The sequence below is a fragment of the Neovison vison genome, chromosome 14 (genome assembly GCF_020171115.1).
Source record: "Neovison vison isolate M4711 chromosome 14, ASM_NN_V1, whole genome shotgun sequence".
NCBI lineage: Eukaryota > Metazoa > Chordata > Mammalia > Carnivora > Mustelidae > Neogale > Neogale vison.
Genome location: NC_058104.1, coordinates 8,292,195 through 8,307,904, shown reverse-complemented (window position 1 = coordinate 8,307,904; position 15,710 = coordinate 8,292,195). Strand labels below are relative to the sequence as shown.

The 15,710-nt window shown below is 40.5% G+C and overlaps 1 protein-coding gene across 1 annotated transcript in view; it reads right to left on the bottom strand.

Moving 5' to 3' along the window:
• Positions 1–15,710, bottom strand: part of LOC122895360 (cytochrome P450 3A12-like) — a 48,686-nt gene that overhangs the window by 25,739 nt on the left and 7,237 nt on the right. Inside the window, exons 3-7 of the mRNA XM_044232711.1 lie at positions 15,339–15,391; positions 8,972–9,071; positions 4,086–4,199; positions 3,566–3,654; positions 1,930–2,078 (exon numbers count right to left, since the gene is read on the bottom strand). Of these exons, the coding sequence (XP_044088646.1) occupies positions 1,930–2,078; positions 3,566–3,654; positions 4,086–4,199; positions 8,972–9,071; positions 15,339–15,391 (505 nt within the window). The remainder of the gene's footprint in view (positions 1–1,929; positions 2,079–3,565; positions 3,655–4,085; positions 4,200–8,971; positions 9,072–15,338; positions 15,392–15,710) is intronic.

The following is a 15,710-nucleotide window of genomic DNA, read 5'->3' as shown; positions in this document are numbered from 1 at the left end:
ACAAACAGATGAATGACAAAACTATAATTGAGCAAGAATTTGAACACACATTTATCTAAAGAAGTTATGATGTAAGCAGCAAGCATATAAAAATGTGCTCAACCCCACTAGCCATTAGAAAAATGGAAAACAAAACCATAATAAGATACCCTTCACACCATTAATGTGGCAATCACCCAAAAGGTAGACAGGTGTAGACCAATGCACCAAGGATGGACAGAAACCAGAACCTTCTTACTTTCTGGTGGGAATGTAAAATTGTATTTCTATTGTAGAGAAAAGTTTGGCACTTCCTTATTAAATTAACCACACTATATCTTAGCAATGTAACAAGTTACAATACAAAGCATTGTACAAACATAGCAAATTTACTTCACAATTCCACCTCTGAGTACATACCCAAAAGAACTGAAAAGAGGTATTTTTTTTATTATTGTGTTCTGTTACTCACCATGCAGTACATCATTAGTTTTTAATGTAGTGTTCTATGATACACTGTTTGTATATAAAACCCAGTGCTCTGTGCCCTCCTTAATACCCATTACCGGACTTACCATCCTCCATCCCCCTCCCTCCTAAAACCCTCAGTTCGTATCCCAGAGTCCATAGTCTTTCATGGCTCATCTTCCACTCTGATTTCTCCCCCATCATTTTTCCAATCTCCTAATGGTCCTCCATGTTATTCCTTATGTTCCACAAATAAGTGAAACCATATAATTGACTTTCTTTGTTTGACTTATTTCACTTAGCATTAAGAGGTATTCTAACAAAAACTTGTGCATGAATGTGGATAGTAGCACTATTCACGATAGCCAAGAGTTGGAACAGTCCAAACATCCATCAAATGATGAAAGGATAAACAAAAGACAATATGTCGACATGATGGAATATTAACTGGCCATAAAAAGAAAGTTCTGATGGATGGTGCCACCTGGATAAACCTTGAAAACATTACACTAGTGAAGGAAGGCATCCACAAAGATCACATGTTACATGATTCTATCTGTATGAAGAGTCCAGAAGAGGTAAATCTATTAAGACAGAAGAGGATTAGTGGTTGCTTAGGGCTAAGGAAAGTGGGAAGTTATGGTAAAAAAAAAAAAGTACAGAATTTCTGTGTTGACAACAATATTCCAACCACTGACTGCAGTAAAAGTTGCTTGTTATCTTTGAATGCACTAAGCAGAGTTTTCAGCTTCCTTGAGTTATAACAGACATACAGTACTGTATATGATAAGGCACACTATATATACTTGACACACACATATAAAAAATGATTAGCACAATAAGATTAGTTAACATCCATCATCTCATATGGTTATAAAACCAAATTTTCTATTATGATGAGAACTTCTACAATCTACTCTTAGCAACTTACAAAACATCATATAGCAGTGTCAACTACAGTCACCGTGTTGTGTTTACAGTCCAGTACTCATCCATCTTGTGCCTGAAAATGTGTACTTTTGGTCACCTTCATTCAAGTACCACCCCACAACCCCTGCCTCTGACAACCACAAATATAATCTCCTTTTCATAGGACTTGGTTTCTTGTACTGTTTTTTTTTTTTTATTCCACATGTAATTGAGGTCATATAGTATTTGCCTTTCCCTGTTGGACTCATTTCACTTGTCATCATGCCCTTGGGATCCAACCATACTGTCCAAATAGAGAATGTCGTTCCATTTTTATGGCTGAATAAGATTTCATGGTATATACATACCACATTTTCATTATCCATTCCTTGGACGATGAACACTCAGACTATAAAAATTGAATCATACATTTTAAAAGGGGGACATATATATTAGATGAAGTTCTATCTCAGCAAAATTGGTGTAGAAAGGTAGGAAGGGAAAAAGTGAAGGAGGAAAGAAAGAAGGGAAACGGGGGGAGGAAGGAAAAAGGAAAACTAGTATTGTACGTACATATTGAGAAGAAAAATGGATCAAGGAAATCAAATTTTAAGAGCTTCTTAATATTTTCCACAAAGGGATCCTGTGGGTTGTTGAGGGAATCAATGTTCACTCCAAACGATGTGCTGGTAATCACATCCATGCTGTAGGCTCCAAAGACGCTGTGAGAGAAAGAAAAACATATGTAATTAAAATCACCACCTCTTTACTGTCCTTATCCAACACATGCAGCAAAAAAGGCTTATAGATTCTGATGTCCAGACAAGACAAATGTCACACATTCAGAACCAGCTGCTGCATCATCTGAAGAGTCTAGGTGCCATCACACTCACTCATGAGGTGCTTGTGAGGTGCCAATGATGTAGCTGGCCTTGTGCTAGGGATGATGGGGACACTGGGACACATTAGACACACCTATGAGCTCAAGGAGCTCAGTCATGAAGGCATAGAGACCCAAAGTTGGACAAATTACAGTAGTGTGTTTTGAATATGGGCAGCAGGAGGTGGTTAAGCACTGTCTGAGAAGGACAAATGGTGGGATAATTAACTCTTCCTCATGGTGTCATGAACCATGAAACTGATCTGGATCTTCTCTCACCACAGTATCTGTGCTCAGAGCTGATTTCTTTTCAGCACATCACAGAACACCAACACCCTGTTCCGTGCTGCCAGGAACACCATCCCTTCTTCTCTACACCCCTGCTAAGTCTCCTTCAGGACCCACTCTGTCTCATCTTCATTGATCTGAGATTGCCCTGAGGATGCACTCATTTCTGGAAAAAAGAAGAACTAAGAATGTTCATCCTTTAAATATATGTTAAATCACACCAAAATTGATTTAGGAGATTCCATAGATAAGTGATTATATGCCACTATTTTTCCTAGGACAGACCCTATGTACATCAGTTCATCCTGCATAATTAAAATATATCCCAGATTATTCTCAGTGCACTTTGAACCTGGAAAACAATCCAAACAGGCCCATGGCATTACGGGGCCAGGAGGGGGGACACGTCCCCTCCATCCAGGAACCGTGATGTCTAAGAAAATATATCCCAGATTAGCCAATAGATATATGATGGATAGATAGATAGATGACAGATAAATGATGATAGAGAGATAGAGAGATAGAGAGATAGATAGATAGATAGATAGATAGATAGATGATAGATAGTCACACTCCCATCCCATGAACAGGGCCTTCTCTCTTTTGAGATAGAAAGAAGGATAGCTGGGGCTGAAGCTGTTCCATGTCCCACATGTTAATGTTCCTGCCCCACCCCAGTGCCCACCAATATGTACCAAGTGCCTTCCCCTCCCACCATACCATACCCTCCTCACTCAAAGATTTGGTACAATCATGTATTTTTTTTCAGGCATGTAGTGTTGTCTTCCGGAATTTGCAAGGTGACAGTTAAGCAGATAAATTAATCCTGATTCATGTACACTAAAAGAGACCCTTTCTCCCCTGACTGCCCTGCCTTTTTAGGTAAGCTACCTCTTCCCGGCTGGCCCACTGGAGTTGTAACACCACACGCATACTTCAGCTGCTTCACTGGAGTGACTCAACAGTGGCAGTTGGCTCTGTGGCAGCAGCTGGAAAATGTCATGACAGAGCTGGAATCCCAGCAACTGCACTCCTACTTACTCTTTCAAGTTGATAGGCTTGCCTTTCTCGGCCTCCTTCCTCATGTTCTTCACCAACACATCTCCATATTGGTCAATGATGGAGAACATCTACACACAAAATATAACACCACCTGAAGTTAAATCTGAGAATCAAGTCCTAGAGTGATGTAGCTCTCACAAGCACGGAGCAGTGATTTGTAATAACAAATCTTATCATGTCTCTTATAGGACATAAAAAGACCATTTTTATGAATCCCAAATTCCACAGACTTCCCCTTAGAGATAGACTTATGATTGTATTTCCTACCTGCTCCCAGATGTATTCCTTCCTTTCTTTTTTTTTAATGTTGAATTTTTAGACTGTTTTATTACTATTACTTTTTTTTCCAATTTATTTATTTTCAGAAAAACATTATTCATTATTTTTTCACCACACCCAGTGCTCCATGCAAGCCATGCCCTCTATAATACCCACCACCTGGTACCCCAACCTCCCACCCCCCTGCCTTACTTTCTAATTGAATGTCTTCTTTTCTTACCTCCTTGAGCTTTCCACTAGTGAAAGTAGGGGACAACAATGTTCGCATCCTCTTCCATTCTTCATCCTCAGACAAAGAGATTGCACTTTTCATAAATCCCGCTGGACCAAAAGACTAGAGTCAAAGAAAAACACAATTTGCCCTACATAAGTTTTGGAGGTCTCAAAGGTTGTGGAAAATTTGTTAAACAGGCAGAAATTATTCAACAAACATTTTGGATTATCAACTTCATTGTAGGCCCAATGTAGGTAATCAACAGATACTTATCCCAAAGGCCTATCCTTTTGCAAGGCTGGGGATACATCCAGCCACCTGCTATGCTTTCCAGCCTTTATATTCCATCTTCATTTCAGTGCAAATGTCGTATGAGGGAATTTGGAAGGAAAACAACTCCTCCAGTGGAGTACACAGGATTAACACCTAATACAGTCTCCTAAACTGAACTGAGTAGAATTGGATTGGTGGAAGGTAGTCAGTTGTCCTGGCAAACTGTATGTTGCCTCAGACCAGTTCTACATTTTATATATATCCACAGCATGAGAAACTTGAAAACTGGATGTCTTGAAATGGTGATTTAAAAAAAAAAACAACAGGGCGCCTGGGTGGCTCAGTGGGTTAAGCCACTGCCTTCGGCTCAGGTCATGATCTCAGGGTCCTGGGATCGAGTCCCGCATCGGGCTCTCTGCTCGGCAGGGAGCCTGCTTCCTCCTCTCTCTCTCTCTGCCTGCCTCTCTGCCTACTTGTGATCTCTCTCTGTCAAATAAATAAATAAAATCTAAAAAAAAAAAAAAAAAAAAACAACAACATTGTAGTTAACAGTAAAAAGATTAGGAATCTCTTTGCTCTTGTGACAAAATGGTACAATAACATGGAAATTTCTTCCCCGTTTTTTCCCCCAAAAGAACATAAGGAAAAAGGAGAAAAATGTTAACAACTCAGGGAACAACAGATGTTGGCAAGGATGCTGAGAAAGGGAACTCTCTTCCATTGCTGGTGGAAATGCAAACTGATGTAGCCAGTTTGGAAACAGTATAGAGATATTTCAAAAAACTTAAAAATAGAGCAACCCTACAACCCAGCTATTGGACTACTAGGCATTCATCAGAAGGATACAAACATAGTGATTTGAATCCCAATGTTTCCCATCCAAGTACTAACCAGGCCTGACCCTGCTTAGCTTCCGAGATCAGACGAGATCGGGCGCGTTCAGGGTGGTATGGCCGTAGACTGAATCCCAATGTTTATAACATTCCAATATTTATAGCAACAATGTCCACAATTGCCAAAATATAGAAAGAGCCCAGGTGTCCATGACAGATAAATGGAAAACAAAGACCTGGTGTATATATATATAGATATATGTGTCTACATATATACACCCATACATACATACATATATACATGCACATACACACACAATGGAATATTACTTAGCCAGCAAAAGAATGAAATCTTGCCATTTGCAATGACATGGATAGAACTGAAGGGTATGATACTAAGAGAAACAATTCAGTGAGAGAAAGACAAAGGCCATATGATCTCACTAATATGTGGAATTTAAAAAATAGAACAGGGGTGTATGTGTGGCTCAGGTCATGATCCTAGGGTCATGGGATTGAATCCCACATCGAGCTCCCTACCCAGTGGGGAGGCTGCTTCTCCCACTCCCTCTGCTTCTCTTCCCTGCTTGTGCTCTCTCACTCTTTCTCTGTCAAAAAAAAAAAGATGAACATATCAGAAGGGAAGGAAAAATAAAACAAGAGGGAAACAGAGATGGAGGAAAACCATAAGATACTCTTAACTAAAGGGAACTATAGGGAACAAACTAAAGGTAGCTGGTGGGGAGGGCAGTGAGGGATGGGGTAACAGGATGATGGGCATTAAGGAGAGCACTTGATATAATGAGCACAGGATATGGTATGCAACTGATGAATCACTGAATTCTACCTCTGAAACTAATAATATAGTACATGTTACTTAAATTGAATTTAAATTTTAAAAAATTTTAAAGATTTATTTATTTTTCAGAGAGAGAGAGAGAAAGACAGCACAAGTAGGGGAGCAGCAGGCAGAGGGAAAAGCAGGCTCCCCACTGAGCAAGAATCCTGAGGCAGAATTAGATCCCAGGACCCCAGGATCACGACATAAGCCAAAGTCAGATGCTCAACCAACAGAGCCACCCAGACATCCACCCCTCCAAAATTTTTAATTACAATAAAATGAAAATAAAAAATGAAATGGATACCTTCAACACCATTTCACAATAAAAACTCACAAATGAAGAAGAGACAGAAAGTTCCTCAACTTCATAACAAGCATCTAAAAACCTTACACCTAACATCACCCCAGTGAGGAAAGACTGATGTTATATCCCTAAGACGATGAAACAGGACACTTCAGCCTCTAACACCCCACAAACAACAACAATCAGACCGCTATCCACAAAGCAAAAATAGGCTCAAGGGCTTAGGAGTCCATTTAAGAAGCTTCAACAACACAGTGGAGCAGAACTCCTAAGAATAACTGAACAAGAAAAGTAGGGAGAAGAGCTTCATTTTGCCTGCATCACCCCATGACCCAGGCCAGCACCGCTCAGCACCAAGAGGACCCCCTCTGACCTGAGATAGTTCACCTTCCTGGGGAACAACAGAAGGGTAAGCGACCATTAGCCCCAGCCCTTCAGGGCACAGCACAAATTACACAAATTACCCGTTTTGGTTTCAAACCTCTCAGAGACTGGCATGGCTGACACAGGTGGCCACAGCTAGGAACAAAGAAGAACAGGACTACCAGTATCAGTCAAGTGGAAGGAGTGACCATGCTTCTCTGTGTCCTGCTCTGCAGAAGTCTCCAGCAGGCTTTGCTGCTGAGATGAACAGTTGGCCCAGCACTGTGTACCCTCTAAGACTTTGCTGCTGATAATCCCAGAGGTTTTCACACTTGCAGAATCAAGGTGCCAGAGTCCTGCTGTGTCCCATCTGCACTCCACGAGTTGCCTCAGCCGGTGCCACCACCCACACTGTGACCTCCAAATCTACACCACCAGCCAATATTCGCCTTTATGACTGGACATATGGACAACACCAGCCCAAGCGCCAGCAGTTTCTGGGCCTGAGGCCAGGCCTGACTCCTGTCGCTGGACTGCACTGACACGAGACCACAGCTAAACCCTGAAGATGCACACCTACACACTGCCAGCCTGACCTCTGAGCCCCACTGCTGGGCATGCCATACTGGCTAGCCCTGAAGCCACGTGAGTACACACAGACAGCTCAGGAACTCAAAGCTACCTGTATGCCCACAGTTGGTACAGCCCCCACCACTGGCCTAGCTCTTTGGGGCATGAGCCTGCTTTCAGCCCTCCAGATGAGTGTGTGCATAGCACCAACTCTGGCCATTATTGTCCTTCCCCAGTCTCCAGGCACTGGATCTGGTGGTGCTGCTGAAGACCCCAATAGCTACCACAGCCACAAAGAACCCTCCTCTGCTCCTGTTGCCAAGGATCATGCAGTTGCTCAAGGTGTGGCCCCCAAATGCATGAACTAACCATACCCTCCTGGATTATTTTAAATTATCCAGTCAGGGGCGCCTGGGTGGCTCAGTGGTTAAAGCTTCTGCCTTCGGCTTGGGTCATGATCCCAGTGTCCTGGGATCGAGCCTCACATCGGGCTCTCTGCTTGGCAGGGAGCCTGCCTCCCCCTCCTCTCTCTCTCTCTCTCTCTCTCTGCCTGCCTCTCTGCCTACTTGTGATCTGTCAAATAAATAAAAATCTTTAAAAATAAATAAATAAATAAATAAATTATCCAGTCAGAGTGGGGAACAAAAATGAAAAGAATTGGGGAAAAAGCCTACAGGACTTACAGGACACCATCAAGTGAAACAACATTCACATTATGGGAGTCCCAGCAGGCAAGGAGAGAAGTGGGCAGAAATCTTACTGAAAGAAACAATGGCTGAAAACTTCTCAAATGTAGAGAAATGTATGGAAATCTTGGGTCATGAGGCTTAAAGTCCCCAATAAGATTGAATCTGAAAAGGACATCTCCAAGAGACATTATAATAAAACTGTCAAAAATTAAACCCCACCAAAATCTTGAAAGCAGCAAGAGAAAAGGAGTTCAACACAGCCAAGAGAACACCATGCGACTACCAGTGGAATCCTCAGTGGAAATCATGAAAGGCAGAAGACAGTAGGTGATTTATTTGAAATGCTGTTAAAAATACCAACTAAGAATACCTTACCAAGAAAAACAAGGCTTTCAGAAATGAGAGAGAGAAAAAGACATTTCCAGACCAAAAAAGGTGGACAGAATTCATTACCACTAAGCCTGCCTTACAGGAAATATTAAGGAGTTCTTCAAGCTGAAAAAACAAAAGGGCTGTGACTAGTAACATGAAATCACGTGAAATTATAAATCTCTTTGGTAAATACAAATGTCTAAGTTCAGAACACAGTGATATTGTACTGGTGATGTAAGAATTACATATGTCTCTAGTAAAAGCTTAAAACATAAATAATTTTAAAAACCACAACTAACTTCTTATAGATCTTGGATACCAGCCCTTTATCTGTAATGTCATTTGCAAATATCTTCTCCCATTCTGTGGGTGCCTCTAACATAACATAATTTTTAAAATGGAAAAAAAACAGGATGGCAAATATGAGTGCATATAAAACTGTTGAAATCTAAGTTCTGTGACTAGAACCAATGTCAAATTCAGCTTGGATACTGTACTATGGTTATGCAGAATATTACCATAAAGGAAATGGCCTGAAGGTTTCATGACATGGGACCTTCTGTGACAACTTCCTGTGAATCTATTCTTATTTTAAAATAAAAGTTTTATATTTAACTATGCAAAATTTAAAATACATCCATGCCTACCCGCCGGTTTGTGAAGACAGAATAACATTCTTTCACTAGTACTGTCTTGATCATGTCCGTATCTGTGATAGCCAGCACAGGCTGTCGCCCATCATAAAACCTGTGTGGGGAAAACAGACCTGATTATACTTAACCTGACAGTTTCTACAGTGCAGTCATGCCTGGAAGTAGACCTTTTTTTTAAATATAAAGAGCTTTACTTTTATTTATTTATTTTTCATTGTCCTTTATTTTTTTTTATTTTTTCAATTTATTTATTTTCAGAAAAACAGTATTCATTATTTTTTCACCACACCCAGTGCTCCATGCAATCCGTGCCCTCTATAATACCCACCACCTGGTACCCCAACCACCCACCCCCCTGCCACTTCAAACCCCTCAGATTGCTTTTCACAGTCCATAGTCTCTCATGATTCACCTTTGTTTTGTTTCTTTTCAGCATAACAGAATTCATTGTTTTTGTGCCACACCCAGCGCTCCATGCAATATGTGCCCTCCTTAATATCCACCACCTGGCTCCCCCTACCTCCCACCACCCGCCCCTTCAAAACCCTCAGATTGGTTTTCAGAATCCATAGTCTCTCATGGTTCAACTCTCCTTCCAATTTCCCTCAACCCCCATCTCCTCTCCATCTCCCCATGTCCTCCATGTTATTTCTTATGCTCCACAAATAAGTGAAACCATATGATAATTGACTCTCTCTGCTTGACTGATTTCACTCAGCGTAATCTCTTCCAGTCCCATCCATGTTGCTACAAAAGTTGGGTATTCATCCTTTCTGATGGAGGCATAATACTCCATAGTGTATATGGACCACATCTTCCTTATCCATTCGTCCATTGAAGGGCATCCTGGTTCTTTCCACAGTTTGGCGACCATGGTCATTGCTGCTATAAACACTGGGGTACAGATGGCCCTTCTTTTCACGACATCTGTATCTTTGGGGTAAATACCCAGTAGTGCAATGGCAGGATCATAGGGAAGCTCTATTTTTAATTTCTTGAGGAATCTCCACACTGTTCTCCAAAGTGGCTGCACCAACTTGCATTCCCACCAACAGTGTAAGAGGGTTCCCCTTTTTCCACATCCTCTCCAACACATGTTGTTTCCTGTCTTGCTAATTTTGGCCATTCTAACTGGTGTAAGGTGGTATCTCAATGTGGTTTTAATTTGAATCTCCCTGATGGCTAGTGATGATGAACATTTTTTCATGTGTCTGATAGTCATCTGTATGTCTTCATTGGAAGCAGACTTTTATCCTGATCATACCTAATCCATTCTCTGAGATCATGGTTAGAAAAAAAACATTAGAACAATTATTAAGTTTAGATTTGTACATGTATATTTCCTGGACCATTCTCCATAATTTTTTGTATGTTCATAGCAGCAATGTCTACAATAGCCAAACTGTAGAAAGAGCAGAGATGCCCTTTAACAGACTAGTGGATAAAGAACATGTGGTTCATTTGTGACGATATGGATGGAACTAGCGTGTATTATGCTTAGTGAAATAAGTCAAGCAGAGATAGACAGCTATCATATGATCTCCCTGATATAAGGAAGTGGAGATGCAATGTGGGGGGTTTGGGGGTGGTAAAAGAATAAATGGAACAAGATGGGATTGGGAGGGAGACAAACCATAAGAGACTCTTAATCTCAAAACAAACTGAGGGTTGCTGGGGGAGAGGGGTAGGAAGAGGGTGGTGGGATGATGGACATTGGGGAAGGTATGTGCTAGGATGAGTGCTGTGAAGTGTGTAAAACTGGCGATTCACAGACCTGTACCCCTGGGGCTAATAATACATTGTATGTTAATAAAAAAAATAACATGTAGTTCATATATACAATGGAATATTCTCAGCCATCAGAAAGGATGAATACCCAACTTTTGCATCAACATGGATGGGACTGGAAGAGATTTTGCTAAGTGAAATAAGTCAAGCAGAGAAAGTCAATTATCATCTGGTTTCACTTATTTGTGGAACACAAGGAATAGCATGGAGGACATTAGAAGAAGGAAGGGGAAAATGAAGTGAGGAAATTGGAGGGGGAGACAAACCATGAGAGACTATGGACTCCAGGAAACAAACTAAGGAATTGAGAAGGGAGGGAGTAGGGAAATGGTTGAGCCTGGCAATGGGTATTAAGGAAGGCACGGATTGCATGGAGCACTAGCTGTTATACTCAATGATTCACAGAACACTACATCAGAAACTAATGATGTACTGTATGGTGACTAACACAATAAAAAAAGAGTAAGGTTTACACTTAGTTGAGACTTAGAGAACATCACATTGTATGTGTTTGTCATGTTAAAATAGCTACCAATAAAAATAAAATATTTTGTTTATTTGAAAAAAAAAATTTTTTTACGAAAATTAAAATACTGTTTTTCTGAAAATAAATAAATTGGGGGAAAAAAAAGAAAGCAAAAAAAAATCAGGGATTTTATTTGGTTATGTTTTTTTTCCAATTTATTTATTTTCAGAAAAACAGTATTCATTTTTTTTTCTCCCAATTTATTTATTTTCAGAAAAACAGTATTCATTATTTTTTCACCACACCCAGTGCTCCATGCAAGCTGTGCCCTCTATAATACCCACCACCTGGTACCCCAACCTCCCACCCCCCCCGGCACTTCAAACCCCTCAGGTTGTTTTTCAGAGACTATGGACTCTGAAAAAAATTTTTTTTAACTTCACCAAAAAAGACTTACAAATGGCTGACAGACACAAGAAAAACTGTTCAACATCATTAAACAATCAGGGACATTCAAATCAAAACCTCATTGAGATACCAACTCACACCAGTTAAAACGGCAAAAATTAACAAGGAAGGAAACAACAAATGCTGAAGAGGATGTAGAGAAAGGGGAACCCTCTTACACTGTTGGTGGGAATGCAAGTTGGTGCAGTCACTTTGGAAAGCAGTGTGGAGGTTCCTCAAAAAATTGAATATAGAGCTACCTATGATGCAGCAATTATACTCCTGGGTATATACCCCAAAGATACAGATGTAGTGAAAAGAAGGGCCATATGCAACCCAACATTCATAACAACAATGCCCACAATAGTCAAATGGTGCAAGGAGCAGAGATGCCCTTCAACAGACAAATGGATAAAGAAGATGTGGTCCATATATCCAATGGAATATTACTCAGCCATCAGATAGGATGAATACCCAGCTTTTGCATCAACATGGATGGGACTGGAGGAGATTATGCTGAGTGAAATAAGTCAAACAGAGAAGGGCAATTATCATATGGTTTCACTTACTTGTGGAACATAAGGAATAACATGGAGGACATTAGGAGAAGAGAGGGAAAAACGAAGGGAGGAAATTGGAGGGGGAGATGAACCATAAGAGTCTGTGGACTCCAAGAAACAAACAGGATTTTAGAAAGGGGAGGAGATAAGTTGGCCTGGTGATGGATATTAAGGGGGGCAAGTATTGCATGGGCACCGGGTGTTATACACAAACAATGAATCATGGAGCACTATATCAACAACTAATGACATATTGTATGGTGACTAACAATAAAAATTAAAAAAATTATTGTAAACATTTTAGAAGTATGTCAAGCATTTAAAATAATTTATCTATATTAACAAAAAGGAAATGAGGGTGGTAAATAACTGAAGGTAAGTAAATTATCTAGGAACCAAAAAAATGGAGAATCCATCTACCCAGTAACTAAACATTCTAATTTTGAAGCTGTTTCAAACATGAAAGACATTAGAGAGAATATTAAATGAAAATTGTGCATACACTGACCACATATATGGAAGATGCCTTTGCAAATGAAAAGACTTGGAATGCTCAAGAAGTGATGGTTAAATTAGGAATTATTTCTTTGCCCTATTTACTAAAATATGCTTCCCAGTTACATTCAAAAGGAAGTATTATTTTTAATATTGGGAGAGATCCTTGACAGCATTAAGTCAGAAATTTTTCAAACTAAAGAAAAGAGGAAAAATAAATACAGAAAAGTATAACTTATTTTGAATATATTTCCTTTTATTATTTATATTTATTCTTATATGTGAGTCCCAGGTGTGAATTCCTTGGGCTTCATGTGACATCCTTAAGCAGCAGGCCATGCCCACTTTTGCACATGTCTCACACAAAGCTGACTCTTTATATGTGATCCATCCTTTTTTTTTAAAAAATAACATATAACATTTAATGTATTATTTGCTTCAGGTGAATCATCAGTCTTACACAATTCACAACGCTCACCACAGCACATGCCCTCCCCAATGTCCATAACCCAGCCACCCTATCCCTCCCGCCCCCACCCCTCAGCAACCCTGATTGTTTCTTGAGATTAAAAGTCTCTTATACTTTGTCTCCCTCCTTGGTCCCATTTTGTTTCATTTTTTCCCTCCCTTCCCCCCACAACGCCGACCCCACCCTGCCTCTCAAATTCCTCATACCAGAGAGGTCATATGAGAATTGTCTTTCTCTGGTTGACTTATTTCACTTAGCATAATACCCTCTAGTTCCATCCATGTCATTGTAAACAGCAAGATTTGGGTGTGTGTGTGTGTGTATGTGTGTGTGTTTTAATTATTTTTTTTACTTCTTTTCAGCCTAACAGTATTCATTGTTTTTGCACCACACCCAGTGCTCCTTGCAATCCGTGCCCTCTCTAATACCCACCACCTGATTCCCCCAACTTCCCACCTCTCCGCCCCTTCAAAGCCCTCAGATTGTTTTTCAGAGTCCATAGTCTCTCATGGTTCACCTCCCCTTCCAATTTCCCTCAACGCCCTTCTCCTCTCCATCTCCCCTTGTCCTCCATGCTATTTGTTATACTCCACAAATAAGTGAAACCATATGATAATTGACTCTCTCTGCTTGACTTATTTCACTCAGCATAATCTCTTCCAGTCCCGTCCATGTTGCTACAAAAGCTGGGTATTCTTGATGGCTGCAGAGTATTCCATTGTATATATATACCACATCTTCTTATCCAGCCTGACTTGATTGTCAGTATGGCCTGTTAATGGGAATCTGTCACCAGCATGAGGTTTACCTTAAGCTTAATTATACCATAAATAAATAAAATTTATTTTGTTTCCACTATTTATTAGAACAAACTGCATTTGCATTTACTAGAACAAACTGAAAGATTTTCCGCAAGTCCTCTATTCTCTCCTTGACGTCATAGAGGATTTTCAAATGGTTTCGTGATCACATCTAAAAATGGATGAGACCACTACACTAAATATGACCCATCTCCAAAAAGTATTCTAAAACTCAGAAGGTTGTAGTGGGGGTTGGGTACATTTAGTGTTAAAGCAGTGATAGCAGTTACTGAGGTGGCACTTAGGTCTGCTCTCCCAGCAGCCTGATCATATTTCTTTGATGATTTCCCTTGTCCCATCATGTTTCTTCAGAAACATGTGGGTGGACAAGGGACAGTGCTTTAGGGTAACCTTTTTTTTTTTTTTTGAGATGTCTTTCACCATAGCTTTTTTTTTTTTTAAATCCAATTAGCCAACATATAGTACATCATTAGTTTTTGGTATAACGTTCAATGATACATTAGTTGCATATAACACCCAGTGCTCATCACATCATTTGCCCTCCTTAATGCCCATCATCCAGTTACCCCATCCCCCCAACCACCTCCCTTTCCACAGCCTTCAGTTTGTTTCCTGGGGTCAAAAGTCTCATGGTTTGGTTCGCTCTCTGATTTCTTCCCATCAGTTTTTCCTTCCCTCCCCCATGATGATATGTGCTAACGCTTTATATTTATGGTCTCACCCAGTCCTAATATTGCTTCCACTACTAGTTAAATTCAGATTCTTGGGAGAGACCCCATATCCTCCAGATTCAGCATTCTGGAGGATGGAAACAAAGAATCTGCCTTTTTAATAAGCTCTCCCATGTGGTTCTTATCCACAGTCAACCATGAGAACCATGTACTTTTGGCAGAACTAAGGTCCATGATATAAGACTGGCTCCATCCAGAGCTGACCAGGACTGAATGTGGGAAGGGGCAGTGGAGCTGAACCACTGGTTATCCAGAGATCTGGGTTCTTTCTATGCCACCATATTGCTTATGGGCTAAAGCAACTCAGCAGAGTCTGCTGGTTTCTGAAGACATGACTACAGAAGATAAAAAGGTACAGAGGGGTACAACACTGGCTGTGAGTGGCCCAGCACCCCATATACCTCTCCAGACCCAATTCATACTTAGACCTGCACACCTGGTGACACATGGGACCCCAGGAATCAGAGGTTCCAGAAGCTTTACTACAGCAGGCTTTATCCCAAAGGGCTCTCAATAGAGACTGTTCACAACACGAGGGCTTCATCATAATGAGCCTATCCAATGAAATTTTCCAGAATACTCACCCCCACATTCTTCCATACTTTCTAAAACATGTCTCGTCAAAAACAGAAAAACCCTGCAAGAAGAAACAAAACATATTACTAATCTAAATGTACTGAGTCCTACCTCCAACAGGGACAAAAATGACCCAGACCGCATGAAATGCAGCTTACTACCTCTCACTGGTAGTGAGAGGGAAGCTCTTATTCACAGGTGTCTTACTGGAAAGGAGAAAAAACAAGAGGATATTGAAATGGAGAAATTCAAGCCCCTCTTGAATCCCTTCCAAGTATTGCAGATACTGAACAACTCACCCCATCTGTCAAGGCTACAGAACCTCTGTATTTCTGGCATGTTTGGCTTGTGCATTTGTTGTCTCTAAATCTCAGAACCCT